This window comes from Clytia hemisphaerica, unplaced genomic scaffold (genome assembly GCF_902728285.1).
Source record: "Clytia hemisphaerica strain Z4C2 unplaced genomic scaffold, Clytia hemisphaerica genome assembly, whole genome shotgun sequence".
Taxonomy (NCBI): domain Eukaryota; kingdom Metazoa; phylum Cnidaria; class Hydrozoa; order Leptothecata; family Clytiidae; genus Clytia; species Clytia hemisphaerica.
In genome coordinates, this window is record NW_027103657.1 from 5018 (window position 1) to 18685 (window position 13668).

Below are 13668 nucleotides of genomic sequence, written 5' to 3' on the forward strand. Positions count from 1 at the left end.
AGTCTAAGATTTAGATTAGTTCATCACATCTATCATCAAAATGTCAAATACGTCAGCAATAGAAATATTTGATTTTCAGCCTGCCTCGCACCACCAGCCTTGCACCAGTAAGCGTGGTGGGTCAACAAAAATTCGAGCAAACTGGGGAGGTAAATTTTGGATATCATGATTTTTGCGCCCCATGAAATATAAATATCTTTGTAAAGATTACGGGCAGACTAGCTTTAAAGCTCTAAAACAACATCCAATAACATGAAAACCAGAATATGATTTTTCAATGGGAAAAAAACTATAAAGCGCACTTACAAACATCAATACCTATATGTCAGATCTATCAAAATTAATAACGGCACTGTCATCATTGACAATAAAACAAAGGATTTTCTGTTAAGAGCCTTGTATATAAACATTCCAACAACTCCCATCAAAATGATTTGTCACAGCTAAGTCTACCATTTTGTGTGCGGTCCGAGGATTGAGCTAAGAACACTCGCAGAACGCCTGCGAGCTCCCGCGCAGTTCAATCTGTCAATTATTTTCTCAAGTGAAGAGTGCGCAAAGCGATTCTAGCTTTATGATAGTGTCGCGGACTGTCGCGGATCATCAGTGGATAGTATTCAATTATCATTATCCCTTTATTTTCATTCCTAGAACTTTTGCAAAAAAGAGAAAAAATAGAAAAGTTGTATTTTTTACTAACTCTTTTCACATACTGAATTTGAAAGATCTTTGTAGTGTTTTTTGCAAACTTCAAAAAACTGACCCTTCTTTTTGGCACCCCTAGCCTCTTTCTGCCTTGCATGAGCGGCAGCTGTAAAATCTCATCCTAATATATTAGTTTCAATCCGTGATCCTAAGGCTTAGCTTTTTTCTCATCTTCAATTTTAGAAGAAAGTGGGAATTTGATGTGAGAGTTAGATTGTCACCAAAGTGCCATAAAAAATCATTGAATAATAGAAGAACTTTAAATAAATAATTTCATATTTAAAGAATTGGAGCAAAAAAGTGAAACATGAAAAAGTTTGTACTAGTAATCGTATGGTTTGGAGTGCAATTAACGATTAATCACGAGTAACAAAGGAGAAAATAGTAATTTGCACGAGTCCGAAGGACGAGTGCAAATTACGGTATTTTCTCCTTTGTTACGAGTAATCGTCAGTAAATAATCATTAGTAAATCATAGTTTTTTTAGAAAAAGGGAAAATTTTTGACATTCGAATTGCAATGCAACTTATGTACACAAAGCGAATTTCTTTCTTCTTTTTTATATTGGAGAAAAAAAATGTCTTTGTTTTTTATTATATAGTAAAAAAAAGTCTCTGACACAGGACTTGGGAGAGAAAAGAATAAGGGGACAAAAGTGTCCCCCTGCCAAAGAGTGCAAAAAGTGGTAATAGTGCAATTAACGATTAATCGCACTCCTCTAAACCAATCAAATTCGAGTAATTTTGCTGACGATTACATTTTTTATTGGTTCAAACAAAATACGAGATTTGATGTTTAGCTTTTTGCACAAACCCCTGTAACTATAGGGGAACACCTTGTTGCTAAGATGTTGGCCTGAAATTGAAGGTCCCCCAAAATATTTAAAACATTTTAGCTTTTTGGACACCCTTTGAACCCCCCCCCCCCTGGCGCTATGGTAATCTGGCTCTTTGACCACTGCTATAGCAGAAAAGACCCAGATGTAACCAATTGACAGTCCATGCCAACCTTTGCAGTTAGAGTTTTAAGTACGTAAACAGCAGCATTTTTGATTCCGTCCACTCAGATTTAACAAAATAAATGAGCTGACACTGCACAGAGACCATAACTAATGACATTTAACTGTTACAGGAATGGTTCGGCAAAAAATCCTTTTTTTATTATATCTGTCCTATGGATTCTCATTTAAAAGACCAAAAGACAGAACTTTAAACTAAAGGGCTATTTTTACTTAAAAAGCCTCATTTTGTATGCTTCTAAAGACCTTTACTTACAACCACAGAGCTGTATAAAGCCCCCTCCTTTAAGGAAAATTGCCTCCCTCAAATAAACACCCCTTGATAACGCCTCCTCTAGAAGGATTTTAGTTGAACAGCAGCAATAAGGAAGTATTTAAATACAAAGAAAAACTAATACAGTATACAACAAAACGTACTTTTTGTATCAAACGGTTTGACATCCCTAGATTTAAATATCTGTCTCAAATATGATAAAAGTCTAATAATTCAATTCTGTTCCAAGAAAGTGACCTTGTTTATGAATTATTTAATAAACGTCCCCTTCTTTTAAACGCCCCCCTCAAATAAATGCCCTTCCTTAAATCTAAAAAATTTAATAAATACCTGGGGCGTTTATTCAAAGTAATACAATATTTTGTTGTATTAATTTGCAAGACATTGTATTTAGTCACGCATACTTTTCGTAGACTAGTCTTAATAGCAATTTTTACTCACAGGATTGATGGTAATTCTTGATCTTCATTATTTTCGAAATGAAGCACAACCGAAAAAAGCTTGTGAATTTTCAAAAATATATGATGATTTTTTTTTGGTTCAACCAAAGTTCTCTTATGGCGGGTTCTAGTCTGGGGTCCTCAGCTACGTGGGATTACAGCATTTTGATAAACAAGATAAAAGTTAAAAAACCTGGTGTTTTGAAGCCCTTTTGCAAGCTCAAAATATCAAACATTGGCATAGCCTGATCGAAGGTATAATCAAATTTGATTTTAATCAAATTCATCGAAATTAATCGAAGATTTAATTGCTTCAATTAGTGTTCAACTATTGAATTTATCAAATACTTACAGTGAGAGCCCCTAAATATGACAACATGTTCTTATATCTAATGCCCCTAATATTTTATCTTTCCTTCTTAAATAGTGAATGGTTAACAAATAAGCAAAAACATACAACTTAAAAGCAAAATATATTTTATCTGGGAAAATGGGAGATCTATTTACAGAGTATGAGAAAGACTTTGGTGTTTTATCAGCAGATATTGTTTCAAAAACTAACAAGATACCCAATCTTCATGGAGGTATGTTTTTTCTAAAATTAATGCTACATGTAAATTTCTATAATATGATAAGGGTCGACAAAGAATTTTTCTTCAAATCAGAAAAGTGTGCAAAATAATTATAGGATTTGCTTTTTGATGTGAAACATCATGATCATTTGCGCTGACTATAAGACTTCTAAGAAAGAATTTATTCTACTTCAATGATTTTTTAAGATTTTCAAGTACCTCTAACATGGAGATTTTAAATTCCATTATAAAGAATTAATTAGTTGCAGCAAAACAGAAATCCAGTCCCTTCATGCATTAATAGTTTTTCCTTGGTCATTTATTCTTATAAATAAATCTAATCGCACTCAAAGTCTTTTGTGGCACTTGTTTCTTTTCAGTTCCAAAAAGAACATTGATCGATGATGTTGAGCAGAAGTTTGATGAGCTTCAAGAACTTGTAAGGAATGTCTTGTAAACAAAAGAAAACTATTATTTACTTTTTTGCCAATTTTCAATTTGCTTCAAGTTGGTCTTGACTCAAACACTTTTAGACATCTAGCACATTGCAAATATATTTGACTTTTCTTTAGAAACTGAATCCAGCAGATATCTATTTTAAGTATTTTTACATGTAAAGGACTTTAAACTTATTTAATGATTTATAATGCTACTGTCTTACGATGAGTAGCTCTGACCAATTGAACATGATTGAGGTTGGTTCATTCTGGTTATAGTTTAATAAATTCACAATCTTTACTGATTTCAATCATCACATCTCTTGTGTATTTTTTGTATGAGAACATCAATCACTCTTTAAATTATGCAGGACTAATACCTTGCTTAAAAGGTGTCATTATCATTTGAAAAACGTGCTCCTGTATAGAAAAGTGATAATATAGAAGTATATTCATAACATTATTTTCCACTTTCCATTTTTAGCTTGAACAAATGGACCTAGAAGTTCGTGGATTACCAGGTGACCGCAAAAACGCGTCTTCCAGCCGGTTGAAGTCGTACAAGGATGAATCTAAAACTTTGGAACAAAACTTTGTAAGTATTGTTCTAAAAAAGAATTCAAAATTCAAAATTGTACAATCTCAGACTGAGTTTTTCTGTCTCAGAAAAGTATAAGATAAAGCTTCTTTCGTCAAAATTTGGACAATATGGGCTAATTTGTTGTTTAAATCCAATTTTTGCGTGAGAGGAAGGCTTGGTTTAAACTCCTGACAATAATCTGTTGGGCTAAAAGAGCTTATGTTTACACCAAGGTGATTATTAAGATATTACACCAGCCTTTCTAAAAAAACTAACCGTAAACTAATACACATCATTTTTTGAGACACCCTGTATATTTATTTTTATATGATTTTTAACTGATAGAAAAAGTCGAAGATATCAATGACAGATCTTGAGCACGCAAGAACAGAGCTGTTGGCTGGTGAAGACGGAGGCCAATCTGAGGACCAGGTACAATAACTAAAAACATAATTTTATAATAAGAATGAAAATATATTTCTTGTTTGGTTAAGATCTGAAAATCTTTTTCTTTATAATTCCAAACTCGCACTGAATGGTTTCAAAGTTTTGCAAGTTTTGCGACGTGTGATGTATATTGTGTGATTTGGATAATGCATAAACCAGACAGTAAAATTTTCTTAAATATCTCTTTTCAGAGATCACGCCTTTTAGAAAACACTGAACGTGTAGAAAGATCAAATCGAAGACTGGAAGAAGGCTACAGAGTTTGTATTGAAACAGGTTTGAATTATAAAATTTTAAACAAATATTTTGAAAGAAAACGTATCAGTAATTTCTTTTAGTTATACCAGGTTTTACTTCCATAATGTATACCTTTTTCTTATCTGTTATCTCAAAAAGATTGATTTTAAAAATATTTTCTTCAACATTCTTGCGATTAGTTTAAAAATATTTTTTTTCTTTTTTCTTTTTTCAGAGGAGCTTGGTGAAGAAATTTTAACAAATTTAAGTCGTGATCGAGAAAATATGACCAGGACTCGAGATAGGGTATAAGTTTATAAGATTTTCTGACTGGTTAGAAATAAATACTATCAGGTCTAACAGTTTAAGAGTTTTTTCGAGAACTTTTGACCAAAAATCTAAACCTAGATATTCGAAACATACGACCCTTTTTAAATACATACAACCCTTGACTTCCATTCAAAACAGCTTTTTCTTCTCAATGACAGTATTAATCTAATCTATTGAGATGAGTGACATTGAAGTTTTCATTTTTATCATTTCATTTCAGCTGCGGAATACCAATAACGATTTGTCGAGTAGCTCAAGAATTCTCACTGGCATGATGAGGAGGTATAGTTATTTTTTATCCGCAATAAACAGCGTATATATTTCTGTCACATTTAACGACTAACTATTTAGTGCCAATACGTACCTTATTACACGTATATAAGTAGACATATGATTAACACGAATTAAGAAATTTCGTGTTAATTAAAACCCCTTTAATTAAAACCAGCCGTGGTGTCCTTGAAAAAGCAAATAAAATTCATGTTCATTTTTTGCCTGTTAAAGCGCATTATTGGACTCAGTTTGACAGCAAACTACTAAACTGTGGACTGAAATGAGATTCGAACTTTCGTATTACTAGTGCAATTACTATAGGCAATCCAGTCCACACTGTCCACGTTGTTAAAACTGGTTTTGTATCCGTCCCTCTTTGTGCATGGTAGGGTTTAGAGCTTGTTGTAGGGCTAACCCAAATCAGTTTGGTTGATGGGTTTGGTTATCAATTTTATTCAGGCTTTTATGATGAGATATCCTGGATATTTTGATAGAATCTATAGTAGATTTATACAATAAATTGAAGTTGAGATAAGAATTGTTTGATACTCAAAGTTTCACGCAACTTTTCGTCACGATCTTCAGTCAAAAATTCTATACAAAAAATTCGTTTCAAGTAGTAGATTTATAAAGGATTCTTTGTCTTTAGGCCTTGTTTATCTGCTACCCACCTAAAAAGTCATCTGGTTATAATAGTACATGTTTTTTCTTTTATAAGCATAACGTTTATAAGCATATACAGACTCTATACTTTCGGTACCTAAATAATGGCTCTATTGTTTGAAAACAATAGATTGCTAAGTATAATGCGAGCATGATATAGGGATATACACTTGCCTACAAAAAACTGTTTCTCGTTGTTATGTGTAGGGTAATCCAGAACCGGATGTTGATGTGTTTGGCAATTTTGATGGTTCTGGTTGTTATATGTGTGGTGATCTATTATGCTTCACAAAAGTAGTGAACCCAAAAAATAACCCACAATGGCTTCCTCAACAAGGTGCTGACTGGAGAGAATGGTGTCATGGCAACACAACGTGGTTTCTTTCAATCTCATTTTGTACAGAGTACAAAGACAGCCTCCCCAATGGGGAGGGCTCGTATCATCAGAAAGACAACCTTTTTATATCTCGAGTTGAGTCGAATTAATTCCAACAGGAATTTTATTTGTTGCTTTGTAAATGAAGAGGTGAATGAACGAATTAAATGTTGGCAAGGCAGGTCAAGATAGCATTGTGAACCAGAATAAATACCTCCTACAGCAGAGAGAACCAGAGGTTAAATACTTAGATCACGAATTCAAAATCAACGAAATCATATAGTCTAGATGGATACCAAATGAAAGTTGATAAAAAAACTTGAAAGACAAACGTCAGAACGTCGAACATTCTTGTGTTTTTCTCTACAGCTTTACCAAGTGAAATATAGAGCTGAAATGGAATTATTTTTCTGCTAGAGTTATGGTTGATAATACTGACGAATCTATGTAGACCTAATAAATCTCATGCAAAGATTTAAATGTGCCTATTGGTAAAGACTGGTTGACATTAAACCTGGTGAAGGAACTATTCAATAGTTGTGGAAAACTACAACAAAACACTCTCCAAGTGAACTTATTTAAAAGGAAAATAAATAAACTTCAAATGGAATTTACTTGAAAAGCTGAAGAAAATGAAGAAGATCAAAATCAGTAAGTCTCATTTTATTTTTGATTCTTACTTATTTCTTCTATGATTTGAACAGGCCTTGTTTTGCTTGGCAAACTTCAAATCAATGACCCAAATCAAATTTTCGACCTACAAAAATTTGTACGCCTGACGTATTTGAATATATTTCTCTTTGGGCTCTAGGCTACGTCATATCTTCCTTCGTTTCGAGCGTAAAACTCCTACTCATGATCTCTCCAAAGTTTGTTGACCTTTACATTTTCAAATTGATGCATTCATTTTTGCATTATTATGTTCTGCCAGTCGTTTGATTTGGTTCTCGCTAAAAAATATAAATTAACAGGGGGTAAAAGTCCTTTTTAATTTTACACTAGTTGTTCAGGCCATATTTTAGAAAGGCAAAAAAGTCACGTTTTCTAGTGTTTTACCACGAAAAAGGCTGTTTTTACCAAAATATTGGTACCTTCAGGAGGGGCAGCGTCTGATGACTGGACGCCAATAGGTTATGAAAAACGGCCGGTTGTTTCAATTTTTTTGAAATGAAATTACCCATTTTTTTATAATTATGTAGTTTATAGAGAATTTTGTTCTTTAAATGATAATAATTTTAATATTTATTGCTTTTTGATATTATATATATTTAGTTATGTTACAAGAATTGTATATTAGGGTAATTATAAATAATAATAATTAATGTTTCTTCGGTTCGATTTTTTTCATATTAGCGAAAAATTCGACTAAGTAGCATTTCAAAATTCTCAGACTAAAATTTAATCAAGCTGTCTGTCTTAAGCCTATTTTTATCAGAAGGTCTTTTCCACCACCCTGGCGTCCTTTTGCTGTAGCTCATTGAAAAGTATTCTTAATGATCTGAAATTTTCTGACTTTTAATATAGAAACATGTATACCAAGTGTTATAATTATAGACCCACTAGATCAGGGTTTCTGACTTTTTTATGTAGGCATGACGTTGGCCCGTACGCTATTCAACTTAGGAAAAGGAATAGTTAGATTTTATTGAAACCAACTCTTCTAATCGAGTTTTGGCTGAATTAGGGATATTTTTGTGTTTGCGTCTTTAATACTCTGTGCTTAGTTTTTCCTACTAATTATTGGGGCATTCGATTTACTTTCCCTGAGGGTAAAAAGTTTTTCTAGAACTTCCAGTGTGAAAAATACTGATTTTAGTTCGCTTTGTCACGAATATTATGAATTAGAATTTGACTTGATGTCCCAGTTTCTATTCCCTATATTTCTACTGTATTTGAATTGATAGAACCTCTCACAATTGAATCGCATGATAAGTGATTGGCTAAATATTGAACACCATAGAATAATAATTTAAATTTTTTGAATAAATATTTTTCGCTATTGATACAAAATATCACACTATTTAAAATATAGCACATATTTTTTCCTCTCCATTCATATTTTGAGGTACTGTTAATTTTTTATATCAAATTTTAGGTATATTATTCCTTTTTCTTTTATATAAAAAATTTCCACTCTTTATTTACAGCGCGCCTAAAATATTTTAAGCTAAAATGAATTTTTCATTGTTAAAATTTAGAAACCAAATTTTCCAAAATATTAAGTTTTCAATCTGAAAAAATTATTCTACCCTGGAAAGTACTCTGTGAATAAAATATTATTTAGGGCAAATTAGGTAAAAAATTTGAAACTATGATATTCTTCGATGCCATCGATGCCCAGCATTTGAAAATTATGTTGAATGTGACAATAATTTAAAAGAATCTTTTTTTGAAAATATGCAAAAAACTTTTAAAGTTAGATTGTATGAAATTGAAATTAATCGAATTAAATTTTTTAATTCAATAATTATAAATATGATTATTATTAGGCGAAATTAAGTTAGGCTGGTCGACTCCATTAATCGGGAAAAAATCGGGATTACTTGAAGTATCCGAAACACCCGGTAAATTTAGATTTTCATTACCGTCCGTCATAGCAGCCATGTAGCTATGGAAAGTTAAATATTCTAGTCTCTGTAACATACTTAATCCATTCACGCTATTATGGTCTATTGGCATTGATTGTATTTGTTGTTCTTGGTCCATCATGTTTCTTTGTTGATCGCCTGTCGCTGCCATTATGTTGGAGAATGCATCAGCAGTATTAAAGTTTGTTTGAGATTTGAGTTCTGTTGTATTAGAAATGTTATTATTGATTTCAGGATAGTTTGTCTGCGGGTTAGAATCTTCTTCTGTGCACAAAATATCAGATAAATCACTGATATAGTGACATGCAAATTTCAGAATCTGTAATTTAGTCAGTCTCTTTTTACCATGATATGAAGGTACGCATCCTTTTAAAGCCTGTAAGGCCCCATTGAGTGAGTTCATGCGCCGACGTTCACGGTCATTGGCTCTAAAACGTCGAGTGCTTTGTTTCGGGTCGTTATGTATCGTACTGTAAATCCGCCTCTTGCGTCCACTATTATCCACAATCCTTTTCACACGATCCAGTTTAGCTGAATTCGAATTCTTGGCTCCACTGATGATGCCACCGCAATCTACATCATCAAATTCATCACAATTTAACTCTGAACTATCGCTAAAATCTGATTGGTAGTTGCTACCGTATGCACACTGATAGCTATTGTTCATATCGTCCGTCTCCTGGTATTGACAATTATTCAAGAAGTTAGTATAAGGGTACGGTTCCTGACCTCCAAAAGCCATTTCAGAGGATCCATCAATATAATTCATCGTCTCCATTATCCAAATTTGCCTCGCCTGTCTCAGTCTTAGGTAACAGTATTTTGTACTGAAACTTTGAAAGTTGCCTTGTTTATCCCTGCTTTTTCGAAGTGTGATTTATGTGAGAACTTTTTTTTTGAGTAAAATGTTTGTTTTTCACAGGTACTACTTCTCTTTACAAATGAATTTGACAATCTTCTCGATATATCGTATTTCTATGTTTTGAAGATGTTGTATTTATTGATTTCGTTCGTATTCTATGACTTTCAATTCTGCAAGTTTTCAAGTTTCGTCCTTCTTCGTTACGGTTCCACTTCCTATGACTGTTTACAAGTTTCCAATCAATACGCTAAGCTTCCACGTTTGAAACTCCCCAAATTTTCTATCAGAATCGGAATTGATTTCTTCGCTCAAGCTTCTACCAACCAATAAGATTTGGCGAATAATTTAATGTCTCAATCCTTGAGGATGTCTTCCGTAGGAACAGATGGTTTTAGTGCCTCACCTTGTACCCCTCTCCTTAAATAGGCGTTCTACCCTCCATAATATTCCAATGTTCTAAACAGGGAACAAAAGTTTACAGAACAATAAATTAATTGAATTCTTTAGTCATAGAACAATGATGAAATTTTTTAAATCGTTTAAAATAATACCAAGACAATAAAAAAATTTCCTTAGAATTTTTTGAATTAGAACAAAAGTGGGGAATTTTCTAAACAAGGTTTAAAATCAACAAAATATTATATTATTATAATGAATTGAATATATTATTAATTTGAGCAAATAATAACACATTTTTTTTGATCAGATCATAGAGAGGGGATATAGGGGAGAAACATTTTAGGCCCGTTGCGTTTTAGTACCCTTGAAACATCTCTTTTCTTAAATTTACTATCCTTATACAAACAGTGACACATTTTTTTGCTCCTTGAATAATTTTTGTTGAAATGATCTTGCTCATTCCTTAACTATTTTTCCTTCATGAGAAATTATTTTAATCACCTTAACGAGATATTTTTAATTTTCAGTGACGTCATTTTTTGTCCGGAAATTTCGGGGCATTTTTATAAAGCCTTTCAGGACAACAACCGTTACCGGGCTAATCGGACTCTAGGCTTTTAATTTTGTTATGAAATGAAAAAGGTGACGATTTTCCTCCTAAAGGTTTTATTTTTACATAAGTGTTCCCGTTTCATATCAGACACATTTTTCATATGGGGACAGTGTGCCTATTGTTATATTATGCTGATATAAGCAAAAAAAATGTTGTTTTTTTCCTCTTTCTGACCAATCTTGCTCCACATCCGTGTCAATCCAATGTGAAAAAGCTTGTGAATTAAAATTGATGAGTAAGCAAACGATATCACTCTTAAAACAAAACCTTTAAGATTAACCTTGAGATTACCAAGATTCCACTACTTTTTTTGCTGCTTTTTTTGCAGAATAAATAAAAAAGATACAGAAAAGCTAGGAGATTGAGTAGCCTATTTTGTTTAACTGGTTGGATTCTTTGTCTTTATCCGTTTGGCTGCATTTATCGAGCCGTCCGCTTAAAATTTTCTAAGTACAATGGTATATTCAGAGACAATGGTCAAAAAATTATGTTCATTGTTTGTGAACATATAAAGAATTTTGGAGTGGCAGTGAAGTTTCGTCGCCATTTTTGAAAATTGTTATCTTTTTTTCTTGTCTACCTTAGTGCGTTTATGCTGTGATCCCATGACTGATTTGCTCGATAATCAGGAAAGAGATCAACAGTTTTTAAAAAAGTTGATAAAATTCGTGATCGCATTGACTAAGCCGAGAGGAGTGAGTTAAAAATGATCAAATTATATTATAGAGATTCGGTCAAAAAATAATAATGAAATTTGGTAGACAAGTGAAGATCAAATGTTTTGTTTGAATAATATTTTCCGTACGACCGAATCTTAGGTTTATAGGAATAAGTTTATGAGAAATTCTATTTAGTCACAGTACAGAATCTAGTACTATTATTTTATTATTATTTTTCAAACTCAAAAGTAAGTTTGTTCTGAATTCTTAAGCGCTTTCTATCATTTCTTAGATCCAGAATACCCCAATTTCCGCTCAATTTGTACCCCAGTTGTACCCCCACCTAAATAATATTCTTAAAAATAAGTCATAAAACGATCAAGTGAGATTTTATCAATATTTCGTCTCCCGAGCACCGCTATATTTATTTAATGAGATCACTTTTGTTTGTAAACTGAAGAAATTCGAAACCCAAAAATATCGCAAAAGGATACTAGTTCAAGATTAACAGATGGAAATTTTTTTACGAAAAATGAATTAAAATTCTTCCAGGATAGATCAAATTGTCTATTTTTATAGAAGCTTGTAATGGAATTTCGAACTTTTTTAAAGAAAATTGCGGATACGGGGGAAAAGGGATAGCGAAAGAGAGAGAAACTTCTCCGCAGTGCCCGAGCCCCCCTGGTTTCCAAAAATTTACTACAAAATTAAAAAATGAAAATGAAATTACTTTTGTCGGTAAAAAATATGATTACCTCCTTTAGTCACTATCTTTCTAGCCTGTGTTGAAATCAAGAAGGGTCTTGTTGTCCGTAACAAACCTTCAACTCTCTCTCTGAACCAGCCTAGTGCCATCATTCTTAAATACACTCTTCTCGAGATGCATAAATTTATTGTTGTCCTTGTTTTCAAACAGATTCCATTGCTATGAAATTACACATTTAAACCAATTTAAATTCCCAAAAGGCAAACATTAACTCTAAAACAAAAGTACTTGAAATTCAAAATGTCTCATGAGGTGTAAACAACACAATTATCATTGTGAATATGAATTTCATAGCAATGAAATCTGTTTGAAAACGAGGACAACAATAAATTTATGCATCTCGAGAAGAGTGTATTCTTGACTTCTATGGGACTTGTTAGGAAGACGCAAAGGTAAAAGCCACTTTTCGAAATAACCAAACCCAAACCTGACAAGCTTTGTGTTCAAAATGGTATAGATTATGAAAGCAGCGTATATTTTATATAAAGTCAATTTTTTTTGTGCAAAATTTTGGATTTTCTTCTTATTTTTATTTCGGAAGTTTGAAACAGATGCTCACATTGTTCTTCGACTTTCGCCAGCCGGCACACAACGTCAAAACAACGTCCATTTGACATTCATAACGTTCATATAACGTTATTTGAACGTTAAAACAACGTTGTGTGCCAGCTGGGTAGTCAAGAACTCAGCTTCGTTTTCATATGAAATAGAATTCCAATGAAAAAATTATCAAATACACATTTCAGAGAGGTTTTGTACTTTTAACATATCACCACTAATTTAGCACGAGATCAGTTTTACGAGTACTGAAAAGTCAAGGAATATTGATGTTCCTATGGTCAATACATCAGTAGGGCAGAAAAGTTGAAAAAGTAGTTTTCTCGTGTCGTTGATTTAGCCGCTATTTGACGTTCAAAGTTTGCAAAGAAAATTTAGTCTACCAAAACACCTTGCAATGTTAAGATGCGAGGCACCCAGAGGTTAGGGTGTGTGAAAATTTAATCTACCCATCTGTTAATTGCCTATGTAAACTCGTTTTGTCGCCAGTGGAATTCAGTAGCCAAACCCCCTGGAATATTTAAGCATCTAGCTTAAAAGGCTTGGATGTCCTCGAATTTGTAGGGGGGTTTGAAAAAAGCGAGTAGCGATCAAACGCTAGATGTGTTAAGAGATTGTTTGAATTCTTTATAAGAACATTTTTTATCTTGAATTTTTAAAAGTTCTTTTCAAGATAAAGTCATATTAGATATTTGAGTTTAGGTTTTGAAAACTAATTTTTAATTATGGTTGCTTCCAATTAAGAGTAGTGTAATACTTTTTAACGGCTACAGAATGCAATGGCTATAAAGTTTAATTTCCGAAAGAAATACCTTACATAATTATTTGCCATATTCTATTCTTCTAAATTATGTTTTTGTATAAGTTCTTA

The 13668-nt window shown here is 32.7% G+C and overlaps 2 protein-coding genes across 3 annotated transcripts in view; one reads left to right on the forward strand and one right to left on the reverse strand.

The window, feature by feature from the left end:
* Positions 1 to 2866: 2866 nt before the first annotated feature.
* The window catches only part of LOC136803188 (vesicle transport through interaction with t-SNAREs homolog 1A-like), a 37122-nt gene continuing 26320 nt past the window's right edge, over positions 2867 to 13668 (forward strand). Inside the window, exons 1-8 of one of the 2 annotated variants that reach the window (XM_067059923.1) lie at positions 2867 to 3021; positions 3390 to 3448; positions 3931 to 4041; positions 4372 to 4458; positions 4665 to 4749; positions 4946 to 5016; positions 5261 to 5322; positions 6184 to 7003. In XM_067059923.1, the coding sequence (XP_066916024.1) occupies positions 2928 to 3021; positions 3390 to 3448; positions 3931 to 4041; positions 4372 to 4458; positions 4665 to 4749; positions 4946 to 5016; positions 5261 to 5322; positions 6184 to 6274 (660 nt within the window). In that variant the 5' untranslated portion in view covers positions 2867 to 2927 and the 3' untranslated portion in view covers positions 6275 to 7003. Of the gene's footprint in view, positions 3022 to 3389; positions 3449 to 3930; positions 4042 to 4371; positions 4459 to 4664; positions 4750 to 4945; positions 5017 to 5260; positions 5323 to 6183; positions 7004 to 13668 lie in introns of those variants that run through there. The other variant, XM_067059922.1, reaches the window with a different exon arrangement.
* LOC136803268 (transcription factor ATOH1-like) lies at positions 8597 to 10174 on the reverse strand. Its single transcript, XM_067059996.1, has one exon. The coding sequence runs from the start codon at positions 9716 to 9718 to the stop codon at positions 8813 to 8815; it is 906 nt and encodes a 301-aa protein (XP_066916097.1). The 5' UTR covers positions 9719 to 10174; the 3' UTR covers positions 8597 to 8812.